General features: G+C 33.9%; 1 protein-coding gene across 1 annotated transcript; it reads left to right on the top strand.

Moving 5' to 3' along the window:
* The first annotated feature begins 11,903 nt into the window (after window positions 1–11,903).
* Window positions 11,904–21,132, top strand: LOC142975210 (androgen-induced gene 1 protein-like). The gene is made up of 4 exons (XM_076117935.1): window positions 11,904–12,396; window positions 15,104–15,241; window positions 19,168–19,388; window positions 19,876–21,132. Exons 1-4 carry the CDS (start codon window positions 12,196–12,198, stop codon window positions 20,135–20,137), a joined length of 822 nt encoding a protein of 273 aa, XP_075974050.1. The 5' UTR covers window positions 11,904–12,195; the 3' UTR covers window positions 20,138–21,132.
* The last annotated feature ends 59 nt before the right edge of the window (window positions 21,133–21,191 follow it).

The following is a 21,191-nucleotide window of genomic DNA, read 5'->3' as shown; positions in this document are numbered from 1 at the left end:
ATTGAAGTGATAATTGGTAGGCAATATGAGTAAGTAGCTTTCAAGTGCCGACCACGGGGCAGAGAGCACGGTGTCAGAGGTTTGACTTCCATCCGATTGGCATTCTGGAATCTTCATTTTGAAAAAAGATAAAGTTCAAATCCATTGTTGGTAAAATTTTTTTAGGATAGAATTCGCCAATGGGCCATTTGAAAAGAAAGGTTTTTCGGATCCTTATTACCTTATCGACAGAGGGCCTATGCCCAGGAGTCGAATGATCAAACGTGCGAAGGAATATACCTATACTTATGCTATGGACAAACTTCCGTTGCTACCATGCATCCACAGAAATGTATTAAATCTTTGTAATATGAAACTACAACCATAGCCATAAACTGAAATAAAATAGTGATTACAAAAGCAAACACCTGTTTTATATATTTTTGATGGTTTATGCATCTTTTAAAAATCTATAATTTTCTTTTAAATTCATCTTTAATAAATATGCCAAAGATTACAATTACCTAGTATTTTTTAATTAAAAATAAATTTATTATAAGGTTAATCCATAATAAACGACTAATGAAACATTTTTTTGAAACATGATTAATGTCACATTGTAGAGGAAAACCTCTGAATATTTTTCCTTGTTGAAAACACGAAAGTGTCACGTGAACATCGAACCGCTTCCCAGTATGTACTTGATTCATTCTTACCCATGTGGAAAATCTTTACCGTCAATATAATAGCGCTTATAGCCAGTTGCGCTCACCGGTCGGTAAAGGATCAGTGGGTTAAGCAACCCTTGGCGTGGTCAATCTATAGATGGGTGACCGCATAGTGGTATTTTAACTTCGCGTCTCCATGCTTCGGAGGGCACGTAAATAGTCGGTCCCGGCTGTTGTCGGTACAAAGATAGCAATCGTTAAGCCATGTCAAAGGCCTTTCGGGCGGTTTGAACAACTTTGACACTGGGTTAACCAATAACCATACGACAGAATAAAATAGAACCTAGGTATTACACCTGTGCCTAATTATTATGTGGTGAGGTAGAAAAGGTATTACCTTAAGTAATTTAATTATCCATTGACTCATGGTAAGGTAGGTAATTGGATTAGTAGTCAACTTTGTGGTAACCCAATGATTGGTGTGTAGTGACAAGTCGTCAAATTGTCGAATATCCGCCTAAGTTGCATCCAAGAGCCATATTCAAAAAATATGCAAACTTAAAGTATTTATTGAAAAAATAGTTTAATCTTAATCCTAATGTTAAAAGACTATTTTTTTCGTTGAAATTTTTTTGCTTCTCGCATATGATGTTCAGTCTTGAAACAACAAGGGTTTAACTCTATCAGGGTAGCTGGTGAGAGTACTAATAATAGTGCTGCCAGCCTTCCGTTAATAATAAAAACAGACCGTAATTTAAAAATATTATACGCTGTTTGTGGTTAAGTCATTGTGTAAATTTCCACTTTGAGTTTTCCTGTTAATTGCATTTTGAAGAAATAATTTACACTTCATAAACTATTGTGCAGTTTAAAAGTCAGGCTAACCATCTAGTCGATGTGTCGTTAACGTTTTAAATAATAAATGTAACCCATTAATGTCCCACTGTTGGACTGCTCCCGTAATAAGAGAGGTTAGGTCTAAGTCCACTACGCTGGCCAATTGCGGGTTAGGGACTTTGCATACCCTCATGATATGTTCTACAGAACTCTCAAGCATGCAAGGTCTAATCTTCTCTGCCGCGTTTATGGTCGGGGAAAAAGGTTTTTCGAATTATAGTATGTATGAACTTGTAATAAAATCTTCTCTCTACACAAAAAGCTCGATATTTGGTTACCACACGAGCTCACTGAAAGAAACCTAATGAACCGTGTACTGCTTTGTGATTCTTGAAGCCAAAGAGATTTTATTACAAGTTCATACAGACTATAATGCGAAAAGATTTTTCCCCGACCTAATATGTCTGTCTGTTCGCGTTAAACTTAATTTTCATGCTGTTTTCACTAATAGGTAGCGATTCCCGGGGAAGGTTGAAGTGTAATGTTTGTTTAGGTGTACCTTATGTAACCCGGGTGAAACCGGGGCAAACTGCTTGTTAATAATAAAAATATTATTGTTTATATTATATTTTATTGATAACAGCAACTTTTCCTACCAAAATATTTACTTTAAGAGTTCTTTATCGGAACTTCCATGCATTACATAATTGTCATGTTGTTTGTAGAAGTTGACCGAAACACTTAAAAAAAATTGTATCGCTTAATCTATAAATTTAATAATTCTTTAGAGGGGTCAATTCTGTACATTGAATATTTTAGAAAAAAAACTATTGGGGGGGGTGATGTTAAGCAACGAATACTGATATTCGGAAATAATAGATGAACTAGTATTCCACAAAACGTATTTGAGAAAAAAGGTATACAAATGTCTATAGACTTTGATGTGTATAGCGCATTATCGTTTTCTTAGAACAGATTATTATCATTACCTATGGTGATTATGACAAGCATCTGCGTCGATGACCAATTTATTGGCTAGACTTCGTGGAACCAGAGTATATTATTGCAGATACTGACTAACAATAGTCGTCGAATCCTGCGATTGGGTGATTCCTTCATTTATAATTGGGTACTATCTCGATTTTACCACGGATTTTCCCCTACATTTCGATTGTTTCACAAGATCAAGAATTGCCTATCCTAAACAAAGATCTCGTATTTCCTTTTTATAAAATTACACTGATGGCATCAGAAAGACTTGAGATCTTGCAAATATAATATTATAGGATCGATGTATATTAAGCTAAATATACTTCAGATTTAAAGTAATGGATACCAAAGTTCCAGTTATTTAGTTAGTTTGACGGCCTCCGTGGCGCAGTGGTGGGTAGGTCGTGGTTTCGATTCCCATATGGAACTAATATTTGTGCGATCCACAAATAGTTGTTGCGGGTTTCGTTGCACTTTGTGTCCGTGGTTTATGTGTTTTTAAAAGTCTCCGCGACACAATAGCTCTTCTTTAAGCCGAAGTTGTCTTTCAAAACAAAAAAAAACCTTTGCTATTCTGTGGGCAGGGATATGAACCTACTGCGAAGGTATATACCCATGCCTACTCTATACCAATACACATTATCAGAAGTACATTAATGAATATCGTACTAATATAGTGCGTGAACGCGTGTAGACCCACGTGATCGTGATAATTTAGCTGCGATGTTTCTGGACACGCAGTTTGTAGGCCGTTTGAACACAAACATAAGGTATCATTATTTAATGACCCCTTACTATGGCTCTAGAATATTTTAGTTATAATAGTTTAAGAGATAAGGTGTGAATTTCTTGCATTTGAAAGCTGAATGTTACGTTTTGATAGTTCTTGATTGAGATTTTAATTTCGAGAAAAGTGGTATTTTTCACCGGTTTTAGATAGACTCCTAAATTCTTCTGAAAGAAGTAGATATTCTTATGTGTTTTAAATATTCCCGTATAATGCAAAATCCTAGATTTTATTGAAATTGCACTTATTATTGAATGATATAATTACAATAACCAGTAATATAAGTCTTAGTCTATTTAATTAGTTGATACATGATTGGCTTTGTCGGTAAATTAATTATTTTATAACTATTATTATGGAGATTAAAGTGATAATGTCAATATTAAATCCTTTGATTATAACCATATTTTAAGTAGGCAGTAAATTACAGATGTGCTACGTAAGCAAATAAGTAATTTAGTTGGATTCTTTATCTATAAGAAAGTTGGTTTGCGTATGTCCATTGTCAAAACTAACTTATGGAGTATAATTCTGTTCCCCTTTTCGATTATTTTTTTGGTTATTAGGATATACATACTTATGACAGAATGCTATTCACTACCTTCTAGGCATAACCTTGTAAAGACTTCAAAGCTAAGGAAATTTTTCAATAGATAATTCCAGTATTTTTCGAACGGGGACCATAACAGGCATTAAAGCGTCTTAAAATGAGTCATTTATCCTTCCAAATGAAACAAGTATCAAACTATCAAGTGCAAATTACTAAGAGTGTTCAAGAAACCGCTAGTTTGTAGATAACATCGACTAATAATGCAGGCAATTACTGTATCGTACGGAATATGTTTATATGTATGTGCTACTGACTGGACATTAGGGTCGAGGCTGTGAAGAGCCTTTGTCAACTGTGAACCTTCTCTATCTTAGAATGTGTCATAAGGTTCTAGAACTTTACCTAGGTGCTGTTACTTTTCGTTAATACCAATTTGTTTTGAAATAGACAGAGGAAATTAATTTACTGAGTTATTGTCATGATTTTTACCCTTTTATTCTCAAAAATATACCTATGAAGTTAAGAAAGGCTTATAAACAGTTTTGTTTCTTTCACTCCTTAGCGAAATGAAAAAGAGAAAATATAGTAGTTTTTTAACTACAATAGGTTTAGAGTTAGACTTTAATAGAACTTATTGCTAATGTGCATTGGTATTATGTCTTAGATATTTTTTTATTTAAAAATGCTGTTAACTGCGTTGCGTCTAAAACAACGACTAGTTTGTTCATTATCGACTGTCTTGTTATTGTTTGACTCCATTCCAAAAGCTAGGAAAAAGGATCAGTGGCTATGTCCGAAAAAAAATTCATCACACCGGTTAACAGAAACAGTCTTCGGGTGGCTTCTTACAATAAATACCTGATCAGCAAAGTTCAGGCGATTAAAACCGTAAGAAACCTACATAGAAACAATCTTGTTTATCCCGGTTCTAATGCTTCGAAACTATGCAACATAAACAGATTCTGATCATTCGTGGAAACATAGCTTGTTATTTACTATGGAAAAGGCAAAACAGTGAGTTGACATTATATTGATGACGTCAATGATTTGCCCATTCTTGATTAACTTCGCCTATTCGTTTCGTTGTTTGATACTGTCGTTTTTTAATATCCGTTTCCAGGCCCCATTGGCCTCGGTATGAGGAGCTCGTGACTTAAGTTAACAACAGTCGCGCGGATCGATCTTTGAGGTTAAGCTGCGCTTGCCGAGGTTGTTCTGTGGATGGGTGACTATCTTATACATATCGAATTCCCCCGTGTTTCGGAAGGCAAGTTAAATTGTGGGTATCCGGTGAGACTGAAGGCTGACTCCAACATCGATTGGAAGAAAGGCTAGGCTGATGATTTGACCTCTGTATAAGTACCAGATAGCTTATTAGATGGAATTTTCACAGCTGTTTTCATACGCTTGCTGTCACTTTATCTAGTAGGTAAGTTATCTGACACTTATAAATGCGTTGTTAAACGGGTGGTTGAGTCGTTCTTTGTGGATAAATTGAAGTTACATTGTATTTACTACTTATTATGGTTTTAGCTAGTATGAGATAATTACTTTACATAGCGCGAAACTATTCTAAAGATCCTCTAATTGCTTACCTTATATACGTTATAAAGATTCTTCTCTCCGTAAGTATTAAAAAACAAAGGATTCCCCTTTTAAGGCCGTATGCACTGTCAGGTACTTTGCTTAGCGCGTGTCTAGAGCTTAAAAATTAGCATTTTAAGGAAGGTAGCAGGTTGCGGAGCTGAGAACGACTGCTTTTGTGTTTCTTAAAGCTGATTGCTAGATAATTCGGAAGGCCCTAATAATGTATGCCGTCGCCGGAACAGAATGGATAGATGCCCGACACTTGTATAGCGCTTACTTGTGCGATCTTACAAACACATTAATTTTTAGAGTTTGGATAAGTAGACAATAAGGACTTTTTAAGATACTCAAATTCCGTACAGTTTTACATAAAAATGTAACGATTGAATCCTCATTTGGGTGGTTAAGTGGCTGCAGGAATTTTGTAAAAAAAATTCATACACCTATGCCTCTTCACCAACGGGTATAAAGTCGTGATACTAGTATGTACGTAATGTCCGTATGTATATATTATTATGTATTGCGAAGCTTTAATCCTTATGTTGAATCTCAATCATAAACGAATGTGTATGCAGTTACTACAACGGCGCATTATAATTGAATTACGTACGCACAACACATATTTGTATTGTTACACCGTAATATCATTAATATCCATAAAGCTTGTGCTATTGTACATCACAGTTATAATAAGTGATCATGCTATACCTACTGCGCTAGGAATATATTTATATGTATATTTCTAAATACCACATACTTTATTAAAATATATATTATTATTACTTTATTACTTACTTAGATCTGGAAGCCGACTCAAACTTACGTGAAAGAAAGGCTAGGCAGATTGATTGATTGATTTAGTTAGACCTATACAATATATGAATACAAAGTGTTTTATCATTCGTGCATAGGTTTTTTATTGATATAATATATCATTTTGCTTCATAGTCAGATAATGTAAATATAGTTTCAATGGGGAGTTTTTCCTTCAGATTCATCTCATGCTGAGGTGATCGGTGATCAATCCTTGACTGCAACACGAGGAGTCCAATAAATACTTAAACCTATTCATCTATGATAACCTAATTAATCCTTAGATCCTCGCCGTCTCTTTCTTATCTTTATTTTATAGCCTATTACTATTACCTATTTGCCAATTAACTTATTAGATCTTGTTTTAACCTTAAAATGAAATCTGCAACAGATTGTTCTTCTCTGCTATCTGAACCAGCGCGACCAAATAACTTGTTCTTAGGTATTTCAATAAAAATGAGATACATTTTATTTTACCTTTAATATCTGTTTACCATTATTAAACACGGTCTGGATTCAAAAATAGCATCTTGGAAAACGGCGACGCAAATAAAATGTGCGGGGAATATCAATATTTTCAGTCTACATACTAGACTTTATTATCTACACTGTAAACTGGGTTTTTGTATCCTCAATATATGTCTTATATTTATACAATGTAAGTTTAGGTGCCGTTACATTTTTCAGAACTCTTTATCGGGACAGCTGTGGGGCGACAATTAAACCTTGCCACCCCCTTTAAAGTGCAAACATAATTAACGACATAGTTCAGTTTTTAACTAGATTACAACTATTAAACTTTAGGATAATATATCTGATATTTGAAACTGATAAGAGTCAAAAACAAAGTAACACCTGAGAACTTTTGATGTATGTATGTTATCAAAAGGTTTATGTAATTCGTGATGAATGCAAGTATGTATGCATTAATCAAAGTACTTGTCTAATCGCTCTCTTTCTTAGACTGTCGGGCGCTGTCTTTGTGCTAACATAGTAATCATAATTAATAGTAATCGTAATAATTTGGTTCCAATTGTTTTGTCTTCGTATGTTGAACTTCACCCGGCTATCGTTTCCTAGAAGAACGTAGCTTACGTAATTATTAATTTTATTTAATAGAAATTAAAGAGAGAAGAAATATAAATATGACGCTGTTTTGGGCTGTCTTTACTTCAGTAGGTATCTTCCATCTTGTGTAACGTTGCAGTACCGAATTAGTAAGTATGCAGATACTCTGAATGTAAACCAAGTTACTAGAATCCTGATTCTGGCTTTAGAGCCGTCAGAAGAACATGTTGTTTGCATAATTGAAATAAAACATATTAGATTCTTTCCTTTTGAAGTTTAAATAAAACAAGCATTCTTTACTCAGTCGGTACAGAGAAGTCTGTGTGTAAAACTTTAAGTTGTTTGCTTGTTGTTTTACGAGCAGGACTTCATAAAAAGTAACGATGCATGATACTAAATTAATGTGTTGGAAGTAATGATCTTCACGCTTTACAAAGCTTTTCTGACGCATGTCACTGAAAATTTCATATGAACTTTAACTTTTAAATGAGTAATTAAGGTATGAATGCTGCATTAGTCGGATTTCCGCCTCATAGCCACAGACAGCATTTAGATGACCCACATATTTTTTGGGATTTTTTTATCGGTGTCTGTAATTTTAGTGTTTCAAAGGTTTTTATGGCACATGAAAGGATAGATATTAAGTTTGATATTCTTGGACATTGATTTCACTTCTAAGCATCTTCCTTCGTGAGTTACCTACCTTTATGTTATTTTTTGTTACTATTGCTTATAGACATCGTACCGGCCCTTCTCGACGTGGAATAAAGGTAAGACAAAGATTGGATAAAGACATCAGAATACTTCAATTTACATAACGACCAGCTTTAGGTAACATCCACCCTTCATGAATGGCACGTTTACGTTACAGCATCATTCATCTCTGACCTGAGGTTATCAGTTACCCTCACGTGTCCAGCCCTACGACACATCGCCTAAGCCTTGCCCCTTCTAATTATAACCGGAGATAAACACTGACGTGCATTATCACGAGCACAAATATCACTCGGTGCATGATACTTCAATGTGCGATAATGATTTAATAACAAATAGTGCATAATGAGATGATTGCATTTGATATGGTATTTAATCATTTACAATGAAAAAACAGAAAAGAACATTGTTCTTAATGTAGAAATAAGAAATGGTAATTGGCGGTAATATTTTTCAGATCAGGCTTTGAACGTTTGTCTGATTTCTCTATTGTCTGTTACTTGTTGCTCAAAGCTACTGGCTGGAGCTGGCTTTTGTTTTTTCTAATAACTGACCACTACAGTAGCTCGATTCTCTACTACCTCCTTCTATCGGGTACCGACAACGCTTCGGTTGAGCGCCTCTAACGGGCGTCGTAGAAACTATGTCGCCAATACTCTTTAAATATCAAACTCTTGATACTCGATGGTTACAATAAAACAAAGTAAAATGGTTATAAATAACACGATCATATTCCCTTGATTCGTTTGACGTTTCAACCAGAGTAAAAACAATCAACGTCAATCTTAGACCAATTAAAGTTCAACTTTTTTTAAACTCGAAATATTTGTATGTATTTTTGTCAACTCTATTAATCAAGGAAAGCAACATTTGTGTGTGTAAGTTGACGTAGAATTTTAAAGCTTCTCATTACTCATGTATCAAAATAAAATTTGTAGGTCGTTTATCCATTGCATTACTTGGAACTGATAATACTCGTTAGAATCGGTACGGAGTAGTTACCTATCTCACAGTATGCATGTCTCCCGGAATTACATAAACATCGCTTAGCTTCATTAATTGATTACTATAAATCAACACTTACGTCATTGGTTTAACGTAAATATTGTGTTCATGTGATGTGTGTATGGTTTATCATGCGATCGACACGAGATCTGTTATTTAACTTCTAATCGCAGATCTTTCTTTATGCTTTCTTATGTAAAGCTTACAAATAAATGTTTGTTTTTCCAACGTAGCGTGCGTCAACGAAGGCTGATCAGTGCCTCGATTCTCTACTACTATCGACTACCGACAACCGAACTGTCATCGAGAAATTTTGTATGAAAATCTGATCAGCGCCTCTGACGGGTGTCGTAGGAAACATTTTGGCAGTACATTCTAAATGTCAAAATTTCGATAGCTAGCCGGTTGTCGGTAGTCGATCGTGGTAGAGAATCGAGGTACAGTACCTCTATTTTCTACTACTATCGACTACCGACAATGGGCTAGCTATCGACATTTTGACATTTATCATGTACTTACTGCCAAAATGTTTCCTACGACACCCGTCATAGAAAATACCTATTGTCAGTGAAAAAAACTGACTTGAAACTTACTCTTTATATCTCACTTTTCATCTAATTAGTAGTTCGCTTAGAAAAAAACACTAAGTTGTTTTATGTATTATTTATACAGGTATCATTATTGATTTGAAAAGAAAATCACTGCTTCTTTACAAATTAGTTTTTTACTTTAAAAGCGCCTACAATTAGTTATATTGCAAGTCATTTTCATGAGGCGAACCATTCACAACTTGCAACAAGTATGTCTTGTGGTGTCTTCACAGTAAAACTTTCTAGGCACTAAGATTTTAGTGTTGCACATTTTAATTCAATAATTCTTATAAAAGAACTTAGTTTCTCACGTAAAGTGTATTCATGTTTTATTTAACTTCATAATCGGATAAGACGTTAAAAAAGTTGCCTAGCGACTAAGTAGGTACTTAACAATTCACAAAATAGAAATTTAAAATTGTTATTGATCAATAAAATCAATTATGTAATCAAAAATAATGCTCTTGACAGTCATATCTGTATTCTTTTGACTCAGGCTTATAATTCTATCTATTGGTTCTATGAACAACATACGCCTTATTAGAATTGAATTTCATTAGTTACAAACACAATTTGTTGCTACCTATAATACATTAATAACTGATTCATAAATCTTTCCATATTACCCTGTAAATGTCCTTAACTTACGATGTTATGACAATGCATTTTTATTGCCGGGACGTAACAGAACTCGAAAGAAATTTGTAACGAATCATACTCCAAAATACAATTTATTGCAGTTAACTAGACACCCGATTTGTAAGAAAAGCTTTACTGATAACATCAAGTGAGTGTGTATGAATCGTTTTCCATCAGGCGTTGTCAACTTTATACTAGTCAGTGATTTCAAGACAAGCTAACAGATGTCGCTACTGGTAGTATTTTGAATCTATAAGCCCCGGTTACTAGTCTTCGTATAAGTACCGGTTAGCCATCCTGTAGCATTTTGATAGTTGTTTTTATAAACTTTCTGTCATTTTATTTACCGGATAGGTTTTCTGAGACTTCTTATCTCTGTATCTTCTTATCTTTAAGCCCTGATACTTTAGAGAATATTAGTTGCAAAGAAGTATTAAGTAAGTTAAGTTAAGCAGATGGCGGCAGGGATTGCTTTTTGATATTGTTTTCCAGAAAATATTACTTTAGAAATAAAGACTGAAATTACTTAACGCATTAAATCTATTTTATTGCGTGTCTGCCAAATTTTTAATTCAAAGTTTAAGACCTGATCTAAAAATTAAAATTTATTAAAGTTCTAACGGCTTACGATACTTGGTTACTTTTTATGGTTAATATAAGATTTACCGAAATTAAGGATGATCTTAGAACATTTCGCACTTTGAGCAGGATTTAGGTTTGGGGTTGGTAACTCTAAGGATTTATTGGTAAATATTAGGATTACCTGGTAAATTTCAAGACTTACGGCACTTCGGGCGTTTCGAAACTTTCGACAGTAGGCTGTAATACAATACAAATTAGCACATAATGCAATTACATCTGCAATTAATCACATGATTTCACTCTGTTCTTCCATGATGGTCCCACTGCGGAGTAACAGTCTTAACTTGAACGAGGGAGGAGTTAAGCTTTGACTCCACCACGCTGGCCAACTGCAGATTGGGAACTTGGCATCCCGTCAAGAAATGCGTTTAAGCAATTTTTAAAAGTCAAAAACACGTGACGTTTTTTATCAAAATGTAGATATTTTTTTTGTATATCAACAATTATCTATTGAAACAAATCTTCAAGCATTTATGATCTACGATTATCTTTATAGTACTTAAATACATTGTAATTTGCTTTGTTTGTATGTTATGTACTTATAAAGGTTATCATTCAATATGTTTGTGTCTGTTATAGTGTAACTAAGTGTTGATCAAGATGTCTCGGAATCGATTCCCAAATGGCTATTGAACAAATTTTGGTTAATTTTTGCCGTTTGAGTCCTGTGTTTGTTAACGTTACCGGTATAAGGTAATAAAAGTGCATAAACAAGAACAAAGAATCTCAATAACATTACCATTTATTTATTAACTAGAGGTTAAAAAAAATTGACTTAAAATCTTAATTAGATTCCTAATTTACTAATTTATTTATTAGAGCCTGATACCATTTTGTCTTCAGACATTGACTAATAAACTGATACTTTTCACCGCGTCACGAACAGAAACCAAGACCTTGTCATTACCCTTTGGATTACAAAGTAATTTGTATTTAAATATTATTCAATACAGCTCTATATTTAGTAGTCGTAGGAACTTGATGATAAAATTAACTCACGGCGTTGCTACAATCATTCAATCGCGAGACGCGCTGATTATTACTCGTGTATTGTTTTCTTCCGATTCAATTGAAAAATACCCCATTCTATATCAATAACGACCTTTATCTCTACTAAATCTAAAACCAATCTAATATAAATTCAAATTATCTTAATGAAGTGCTTTTGTTTATTTAAGTCGGGTTTATAGAAATCTAATCATTTCGGCACTAACGACTGTTGTTAATACATTGTTTGTTGTATGTTATCGAAAACGCGCGCGTGTAAAACATTTGAACATCGGAGAGAGCGTTGACCTTTTGACAATTGAAAATTTAAAAGTGAAAATGACAGCTGTCAGAGTGATGTGTGTGATGGTGAACGGGTACTCTCTTTTGAATATTAGGCTATGGTTTTACAGCCTGGCTTTGCTCCATTTGTTGGCGACTGCGTATGTAACGTTGACGATTGATTTGACCGTAGATGAAGACCCTAAAGTTAGGGCATATGATACTGTCAGATGGAATCTGTTGACCTGCTGGTTTAATGTGAGTATTTTAGTACAGATTTGCTGTACTAGTTATTTATGGAACAAAATTTTAATTAGGATATAACTATGTATTCAACTTTTAAGCATCTGAGTGACTATTGTTATGATATTGTAAAATAGAATGCCATTACTAGTTATTAATCAGTTTTGAGAGCGTTGTTTTCACACAGAGAGCGAGAACCAACCGGGTTCCCTGAACGAGAACTTTGATACTTACCACTGCTTTAAATTGAGAAAGCATGAGTTTTGTTTGTATCTGCTAATTTTAACAAAAGCCGCTCTCTAGTTTTAACTTAGTTAGTAACAAACATACACACCATTGCTTTTATATTAAACAAGCGGACTGGCCGGACTTAGTCCTATTATAGAATAATTTTATCCCATTGATTCCAATCGAGTGGGAATTCTGATCCCATCGATCCCACACAAACCTTGTGCCGGCAGAAAAGAAATATCCAATGTGATTTAATTTTTCAAAATACCGCGTACATGTATACATTTCAGTTATCAATTTTTATTATATGTATAGGATGTAGAATATAATGATATTATAGATGTATTGAAGAATACCCGTTTTCTCACGATTCCCACCGCGAATAAACAAAGGTTACATATTCAAAACAATGACTATAGTTGTAACACTTACCAGATCTCGATCACACACCTGTGATGACTAATCTAAAGGAAAACAATAGTTATTTTCATCCTATAGACACAACAAACATAACATTGGGAACTAAATCACATTATCTAATACAATAGTGAGATCATACTTACAATAGTTATTGAGTCTGTCACATAACTCATATAACAAGACGATAACAAATAATTAATACACGTAACTTTTTGAAAAGGTGATAATTATATATTTCTAATATGAAAAGTTTAAAACTAGTTTTTACTAAATACCTTTGTTATTTCTTTAGTTCATACTTAATATTGCCTGTTATACTCGCAGGTGTAAAGGGTACTGTACGAAATACACCCACATTTCGCCATTAACAATAGTAGTCCCATGTAATAGGGCGGCTACTTCCCATTTGGTAAACCTAAACCTTCACCTTAAGGGGGAAGTAGCCAATAGGACGAGCCTAAATGTTACCAAACTTCGGGCTATTATTGAGCAATATTGTAAGATATATATCTAAGTATGAAATAGTACTTTATCCTATTCGGGATTCGAACCTCATGGTCAGCTATTGGATACGCTACTGATCGCGCACCAGACGCAGATATTAAAATTAAATAATAATATACAAGCCTAATATTCCATAATAGTAAACGATGTAATCGTAATGTTGCTAAGCAAATTTTTGATCAAAAATACTGATACTAATTCACGTGTCACACCTTTTTAGGATTTAGTGATAAGATTATTTGAAATCCTAAACAGGTAGGTGACGTCAAAAATATGCCGCAAGGGAATGTGTTAGTTTCAATATTAAAAAGTTATGATTATTTTACACTAGGTTTCACCTGCAACATCGTTCGCGTGTACTTCAGTTATCCCGTTTTCACAATTTTTTTCTTTGCTGCTCTACTCCTATTAAGCATAACGTGATGTTTTACATAGTAGCCTTCCTCAATCAATAAACTATTCAACAGGAAAATAACTTCAATTCGAATCAGTAGTTCTTGAGATAAGCGCTTTTATACAAACCGTCTCTTCAACTCTATATTATAAGTATATATCTACACTAATAACTTGTCTCTATTTACAAACAAAAACAATTTCTTAACATCGACGACCTTGCTTCAGCTGCCCAAACTCGAATCTTTGCGGAAGCAATGACCATACTTAAGGAAATCATGGAACTACTTAATTTTTAATTAAAAACCATGGTTGAAACTACAACCTAAAATACCTATTTTTCACCTGACTTCAACCAACTGTTGGAAAAACTTTAATCTGGAAATTAGCCGCAGTATCTTAATAGACAATAGTTTTACCTGTTGATTGTTTAGAAGGGCTGCTGTTGAGATATTATGTGTAAATGAGGTTTGGATTATCAAAGTGCAGTCAGTCATTAGATATCATAGAGAGTCTGAACTTGACGACAGCCAACGATTATTATACATTGTTACATCTTAAAGGTCAGGGACGTAGTACTACAAGATGAAATGAAGTTTGTAGTGATCGTAGCAAGTGGCGTTCTTTGGTCTCTAACTATCCTCTAACGTTGTGAGCTTCACATTTGCATAAAAATGTACATATATTATGTTAATATTTATCTTTAAGAATAGTGTTTGTCTTCTTCCATTGAAAAGGGCCACATTTTATGTATTTAAGTGTGTAATTCGTACATAGATAATGCTTCTCTTGATAAATTTGTAGTATAAGTATCTAGAGACTCATTGACACGACAAAGGAAATAATGAAACTAAACATTGTGATGGACTCAGGCCTTTATCCCTATCTAATACTGGTAAAGAATATCTAGTGCACTCAACTGCCTCGGAGGCGCAGCGGTTAAGGTCACCACGCTGCTACCGTTGCGCCGGGAGGTCATGGGTTCGATACCCACACGGAACAATTATGTGAGTGATCCACAAATCCACAAATATTTGTTTCGGATCTGGTTGTACTTTGTGCTTGTTATTTGTATGTTTGTAAAAGTCCCCGCGACACAAGAGCGGTGCTTAGAGCGGGAGTGGTCCAAAAAGAGATATAAGAAGATAAAATTAAGACTGTGTATTTTTTTCAGATAATTACAATAGTTTATCTTCTGCTGTGCATATACTGTGACTGGCGAGAGAAGTGCTGCGATGAAACTCCGCAAATGGACAGACTGAGGAATATTCGGGATGTCGCAATGACGGCCATCTTGTTTCCCGTGACTGGAGTGAGTTGCTAGTATTTAATTTGTTTAACTACTCGTTTGGCGTAGTGATTAACGTGGTCACCTAGCAGCAATAACCGTAGTGCTGCGTGTGGCGGGTTCGAATCTCACCCGGGACAAATGGACGTAGTTATGAAAGAACGTTCCAATCCACACGCAGGTCAAAATGAGTAAATCGCGTTTTTGTAATTTTGTGGTACGCTTTTTTTTGGTAGCGAGTACAGCTAAGTAGTATGTATCACTGCAACTATATAAATAAACTTTATTTTTAAATATACTTGTCACTAAAATTTATTCATATTTCTCATACAAATTATGAAAAAAATGCACTTGGAACGTTTTTGAAAAAAGGCTTAATGTATGGAAGTAGATTTTAACTTAATTTGCAAAAACGTTCCAATATGTTACAATTGCTATATTTTGGAAATTAATATATATATTTTCTAAAACATAAGTAAAACAATGAAACATTATTAAAACATATTTTTTAAGAAATATTCATACATAGCTGGACCCACGCAACTTCGCTTGCGTCATATAAGAGAGAATGGGTCATAATTTTCCCCGTTTTAGTAACATTTTTTACTGGTACTCTGCTTCTACTAGTCGTAGCGTGATGATATATAGCTTACAGCCTTCCTCGATAAATAGGCTATCTTACACTGAATGATTTTTTCAAATCGGACCTGTAGTTGCTGAGATTAGCGCGTTCAAACAAACAAACAAACTCTTCAGTTTTGTAATATTAGTATAGATAACATTTTTTATTGCTACTCTGCTCCTATTAGTAGTAGCGTAATGATATATAGCCTATAGCCTTCCTCGATAAATGAACTATCTAACACTGAAATAATTTTTCAAATCGGACCAGTAGTTCCTGAGATTTGCTCGTACAAACAAACTCTTCTTTTCATTCAGCTTTATAATATTAATATAGATAACATGTGATGTATGTGAAATATGTGAATGTAAATTTTATTGTGATGATTTTCCACAAGACGAAAATAAATTGGGGCACTCCGGGACGGGGGCTTCGGGGATCGGGGTACTCAGAGACTAACCCACAGCGTTTGGGGTCATAGGTAGACTAAGGTTTACCGTAAAACGGGGTGAATAGAAACGATTTTCAACTTTGTCCTAAAAATTTGTTGCGAATAACTTGTTATTTTTATTGTCGAGTTCTTTTATATCATGTCCGGCGCCATGAAGAAAGAGCTAAAACCATATTTGTCCAAAAATATGCATAATTTTACGATTTTTCCTTAAAAAATGGTCATTTTCTATTCACCCAGCGATAGGGGTAAATCGAAACGACCAAAGGGGTGAATGGAAAAACTGTTAGGGCTGCCAAAGACGACTTATCCAACATACTGAAAAGGGAGGTTGTGTGTTTAAAAATTTAAATAACCGTTGATAATTACTTTAACTGAAAAAATAAAGCAAGATAACCTAACTAACTTTCATACTATATGCAGTAGTTTGCCGTTATAACTTTGATACAATGATAATTGTGAAGTTCAGAAGATTAATGACTATTAATTTTTCATTGTTTATGTTAATTTTGTTTACAGTTTTTGACAACCCTATTTATTAATCTCTATTGACCCCTCACTCGTTTCTATTCACCTCTTACGCGTTTCTATTGAACCCTGCTATGTTTCCATTTGCCCCATACTGTAGTTCTATTCACCCTTCAAACGATTCTATTCACCCCGTTTATACAAAAAAAATACTATTTCCATGATTTAAACATATTTTTTAGATTTAAAAACGTTTCTTCAATTAACAATATTGTATCTTTATAAATTAATATACACCTAAAGAGATAAACACTTCAAACAACTCATTAGAAAAGAAATCCCACTTTAAATCCAAAGTTTTGAGGGTCGATATTAAGGCATTCAAGGACGGTAGACTTTGAAGCAATTTTTTGGGTATAAATATCAATTTAAACAATTATAACACCGCAGAGAAGTAATATCGCCGTGAAATCATTTAAAATTTGAACAAAATTCTTCAACGAGAAGTACTCAAATATTAAAAAAAACTTGAAAACTTTCCTGATTTTTTTTCTATTCACCCCGCGAATTCTATTCACCCCGTTTTACGGTACTTTTACCAATATGAATTTATTATCGTCACGTTATATATAAAGTACCTACATGGAATGTTTTGAAGAAATAGATAGTAAGAAGAAGAAAAACAAACAAGATGATTGGATCATTATTTTTATGTTATTCAGTCCAACACGTATTGAAACAGTACGATCCAAATGAATTTTCATTTATAATTGTTATTTTTAAAAACGTTCCAAGTTGATTGAGTCATTATTCTTATTTTATTCAGTCCAAAATGTAATAAAATATAACGATCCAAATGGAATGTCACTTTTTAAGATTTAAAATTATTATAAAAATATTTATTTTAAAACGTTTCAAGATGGATTGGATCGTTATTTCTATTGCATTCAGTCCAAAACAAATAAAAATAGTACGATCCATATGTAATGTCACGTTATACGATTACAATTTAGATCTTTTGGTACGTTTTATCATTTAGACCGTGTAATTATTTCAGTAGTTATTGTCGTAAAAGAGTCAGTGTCTTCACCACTATATAGGACGATCCAAAATACCTAGCTTGGGCTCAAAAACTCAATTTTGACCACCTTGTGGATTGGAACGTTCTTTCATAACTACGTCCAAATATTTGTGAGATGAGCACGAGTGTAAGTATATAATCAGAAGTATATATTATGTATGTTTACCAGTTATTTGGCTACCAAAGTACGAGCTCTGCTTAGTATGCAATCAAATGATATGTGAGTTGTCAACCAATATTTAGTTATTTCTATGAAAAAAAAAATTTGCCCTGGGCCCTATTTTGCGATTAGATATATACTTCTATTCTACTCGCGTGTTAAAACAAAATAAGCGTGTATCGATATAGATATATTTTCAATTATTTTTTTTATTATCAAGACATCAATATTATTTCTCCAATAAAGATATTATCGGACGATATAAAATTAGTCACATGTTAATTATAGTTATCTGTCAGTTTGATAGATATACAAATGACTCTTGAGATATAAAATATCATGCAATGTGAATGACCGCATAATATTTATTATTATTTATTTAATATGATGGTATATTAAAGGAAAATATTGGGAGTCAGCCTGAAAGCTCTTTTTCAGAACAGTTCCTATCAAACAGTTCCTATAGAAATATAAAGTTCATTACAGGAATAAACCCAGTGGTTTAGGTCACCACGCCGCTACCATTGCGTCGGGAGGTCGTGGGTTCGATTCCCACACGGAACAATTATTTGTTCAATCGCCAAATAATTGTTTCGGGTTTGGTTGTACCGCAACACAAAAGCAATTCTTAGTGCGGGAGTTGTCTTTAAAAAAAAGTGCGTACGTTTGTTTTTTGACGTGGAGTAAGCGCCTGCGAAGCAGAGGTCTCGGATTCGATTTTTCGGAGTAAATTAGTCTTCTGTAATTTGTATTACAATATTTCTCAATAGAAGCCCGGAGTTTGGCAATGTCCCCGGCATATAGGCTTGGCCCGATATTAAGAGACTAAGAATATTAATAGCGAAGCATGGGCGTATATTTCATACACCTCTGCCTACACGTTCAGGTATAACAATCGTGATAATGTATACAATACTAGGTTTTACCCGCGACTTCGTCCGCCGCCTGAATTTTCCCATGGAAATGCGTCATTTTCCCTCTGTCCTTTCTCGGGTATCAAAATATCTCCATACCAAATTTCATGCAAATTGGTTCAGTAGTTTAGGCGTGATTGAGTAACAGTCAAACAAACAAACAAACAACCTCTTCAGCTTTATAATATTAGTATAGATATGTTTCATTTCATTTCATATACAGTATGGATATATTGGATATGTTTATTTTTCAGTTTGGCGATACAACATTTTGGATATTATTTAACCTAGCTCCTGACATGATAGCGCCTCCCCGAGTGTTCGAGTACTTACCACTTTGGGCCCAGCATTCTCTCCACACGATCTCATTTGTACTGGTCTTTATAGATCTGCTACTGACTCCTCGGACCAGACCTAAGAGCCATAGAGCCAATTTGCAAATGCTGATTGCGTTCTCAGTATTTTATACATTTGTGTAAGTACATTTCTTATATTATTATGGCGCTGTCCGATACTTCGTCCACGCGGAGTTTAATTTTCCCGTTTTCCTTACATTTTTCATTATTACTTCACTCCTTTTAGTGATAGTGTGATGTTAGCTGATAGCTTTACTGAATAACTGGACTATTTAACACAACAATATTTTATCAATTTAGATTTTATTTTATTGATTGCTGAAGACTTTGAACGTTCTAATCTCAGGAGCTAGTGGATTGCCACTAGCTCCTGAGATTAGAACGTTCAAAGTCTTCAGCAATCAATAAAATTCTTCAGCTTTACATTATTAAGTACTAGTTTCGGAGCCTATTCAATGCAAACAAACAAACAAAAAATCCTTTTTTTGGAAAACTCTTAGTTTATTATCTTATAAAATCGTGTCGTATACCTACATTTTATTTTGCCAATGTTTCTTACTCCAAATCCGTGATTTTAATATTAATCATCCTATTTTTTGTTTTCAGAATGTACGTGCATTATGTACTCGGGTACAATGTATACTCATACCTCGAAACGGCTTCCAGAACGGTCTGCATTTTGTCGTTCATCTGTGCTTTAACTATGAGTATTAGTTTCTATTGTCTGCAGTGGTATATCATCGAGTACATTTGGGGAAATGCTTTAATTGACAAAAGAACAAGAGATGAACAGGTTGTCTCAAATGTTGATTTATATTCTAAAATTGCGGGTGTTTTTGGTGAAGTATCTCGAAAACATAACGACTAGATAGTTGTTATAATGACTATTGATACAAATAAGGTTTTCTTTGGTCTTATGAAGCGGCACATCTGCCGACAACCGCCGCCAAGCGTTGCGCAGGTGTGTCGTAGACTTATATTAACTCAGGCCGCCTGAAAAAATGGAAATTATCTTGTCTCCATTTGTTAGACAAGCGTATTTATGAAAAAAAAGATTTATAATTTCAACTATTCACACTTTAATGAATTAATCTTGTATTTATATTAAAAACAGGAAATGAGACATAATGACAGATAGTTAGACGTCTTTGTGAGAATCATATTTAATTACGACATGGTCATTGCTCATATGTTATTATTATTGTCCTACGTTTGTTCAGTTACAAGTACCTTATACAAAAAATATTATTTCTAAGAAACTAGACCAAACTATATATTTTTATAATGTAAATATGAATTTTGACTAACCCCTCCCTCGTTTGAGAGGAGACCCTTGCCTAGCAGTGGTACAGTAACGAATTCAAAAATATTGATTTTCAATATGCTATTCAGGTAAAGCTTCAGTTCTATAGAATTCTTGATTTCCTTTCTTATAAGTCAAATACAAAAATCTTATCGAATATGATAAGTCAGATTATTTATTGATCAATAATTAGACGATCATAATCGTTTTGTAACTTCTTTGTGTGATAATGGTTAAAGAAAGGTATTATATAATTTGTATAGCGCTGTGGAAATGTGATAATGTATTTAATAATAAACGTATTTAATATACTAGTAGTTTTAAGAGAGGAGAATTATATAAAGAGTCTTAGCACCAAAATCGCTGACTTACCAATATTTCCTGCTTTAGTTAGCACAAGAGTATATTTTATTTGGGAACAAAGTGTAAATATATAGTTTTATATTTAAATGCCTGTTTCTTCTTTATTCTTACACCCATCCCAAGTTTTATTATTTTTATTTCCCGTGTAAAATTTCTATGTCTACAATTCAGATACAAAATTATAAGTTTCTAAGATTAGTTTTTTCAGCTGCAGCGTATTATGGTCAATTTAGATGCCTGTAATAGGTGTAATATC

The sequence above is a fragment of the Anticarsia gemmatalis genome, chromosome 9 (genome assembly GCF_050436995.1).
Source record: "Anticarsia gemmatalis isolate Benzon Research Colony breed Stoneville strain chromosome 9, ilAntGemm2 primary, whole genome shotgun sequence".
NCBI lineage: Eukaryota > Metazoa > Arthropoda > Insecta > Lepidoptera > Erebidae > Anticarsia > Anticarsia gemmatalis.
Note: the sequence above shows the minus strand (reverse complement) of the source record. Positions and strands in the feature narration are given on the sequence as shown.

Excerpts from the sequence above, each read along its gene's own strand:
- LOC142975210 (XM_076117935.1), top strand. The coding sequence starts at position 12,196 with ATGACAGCTGTCAGAGTGATGTGTGTGATGGTGAACGGGTACTCTCTT. Across the intron at positions 15,242-19,167 it reads TCTTGTTTCCCGTGACTGGA|TTTGGCGATACAACATTTTG; the intron begins GTGAGTTGCTAG and ends TTTATTTTTCAG. Across the intron at positions 19,389-19,875 it reads TCAGTATTTTATACATTTGT|AATGTACGTGCATTATGTAC; the intron begins GTAAGTACATTT and ends TTTTGTTTTCAG.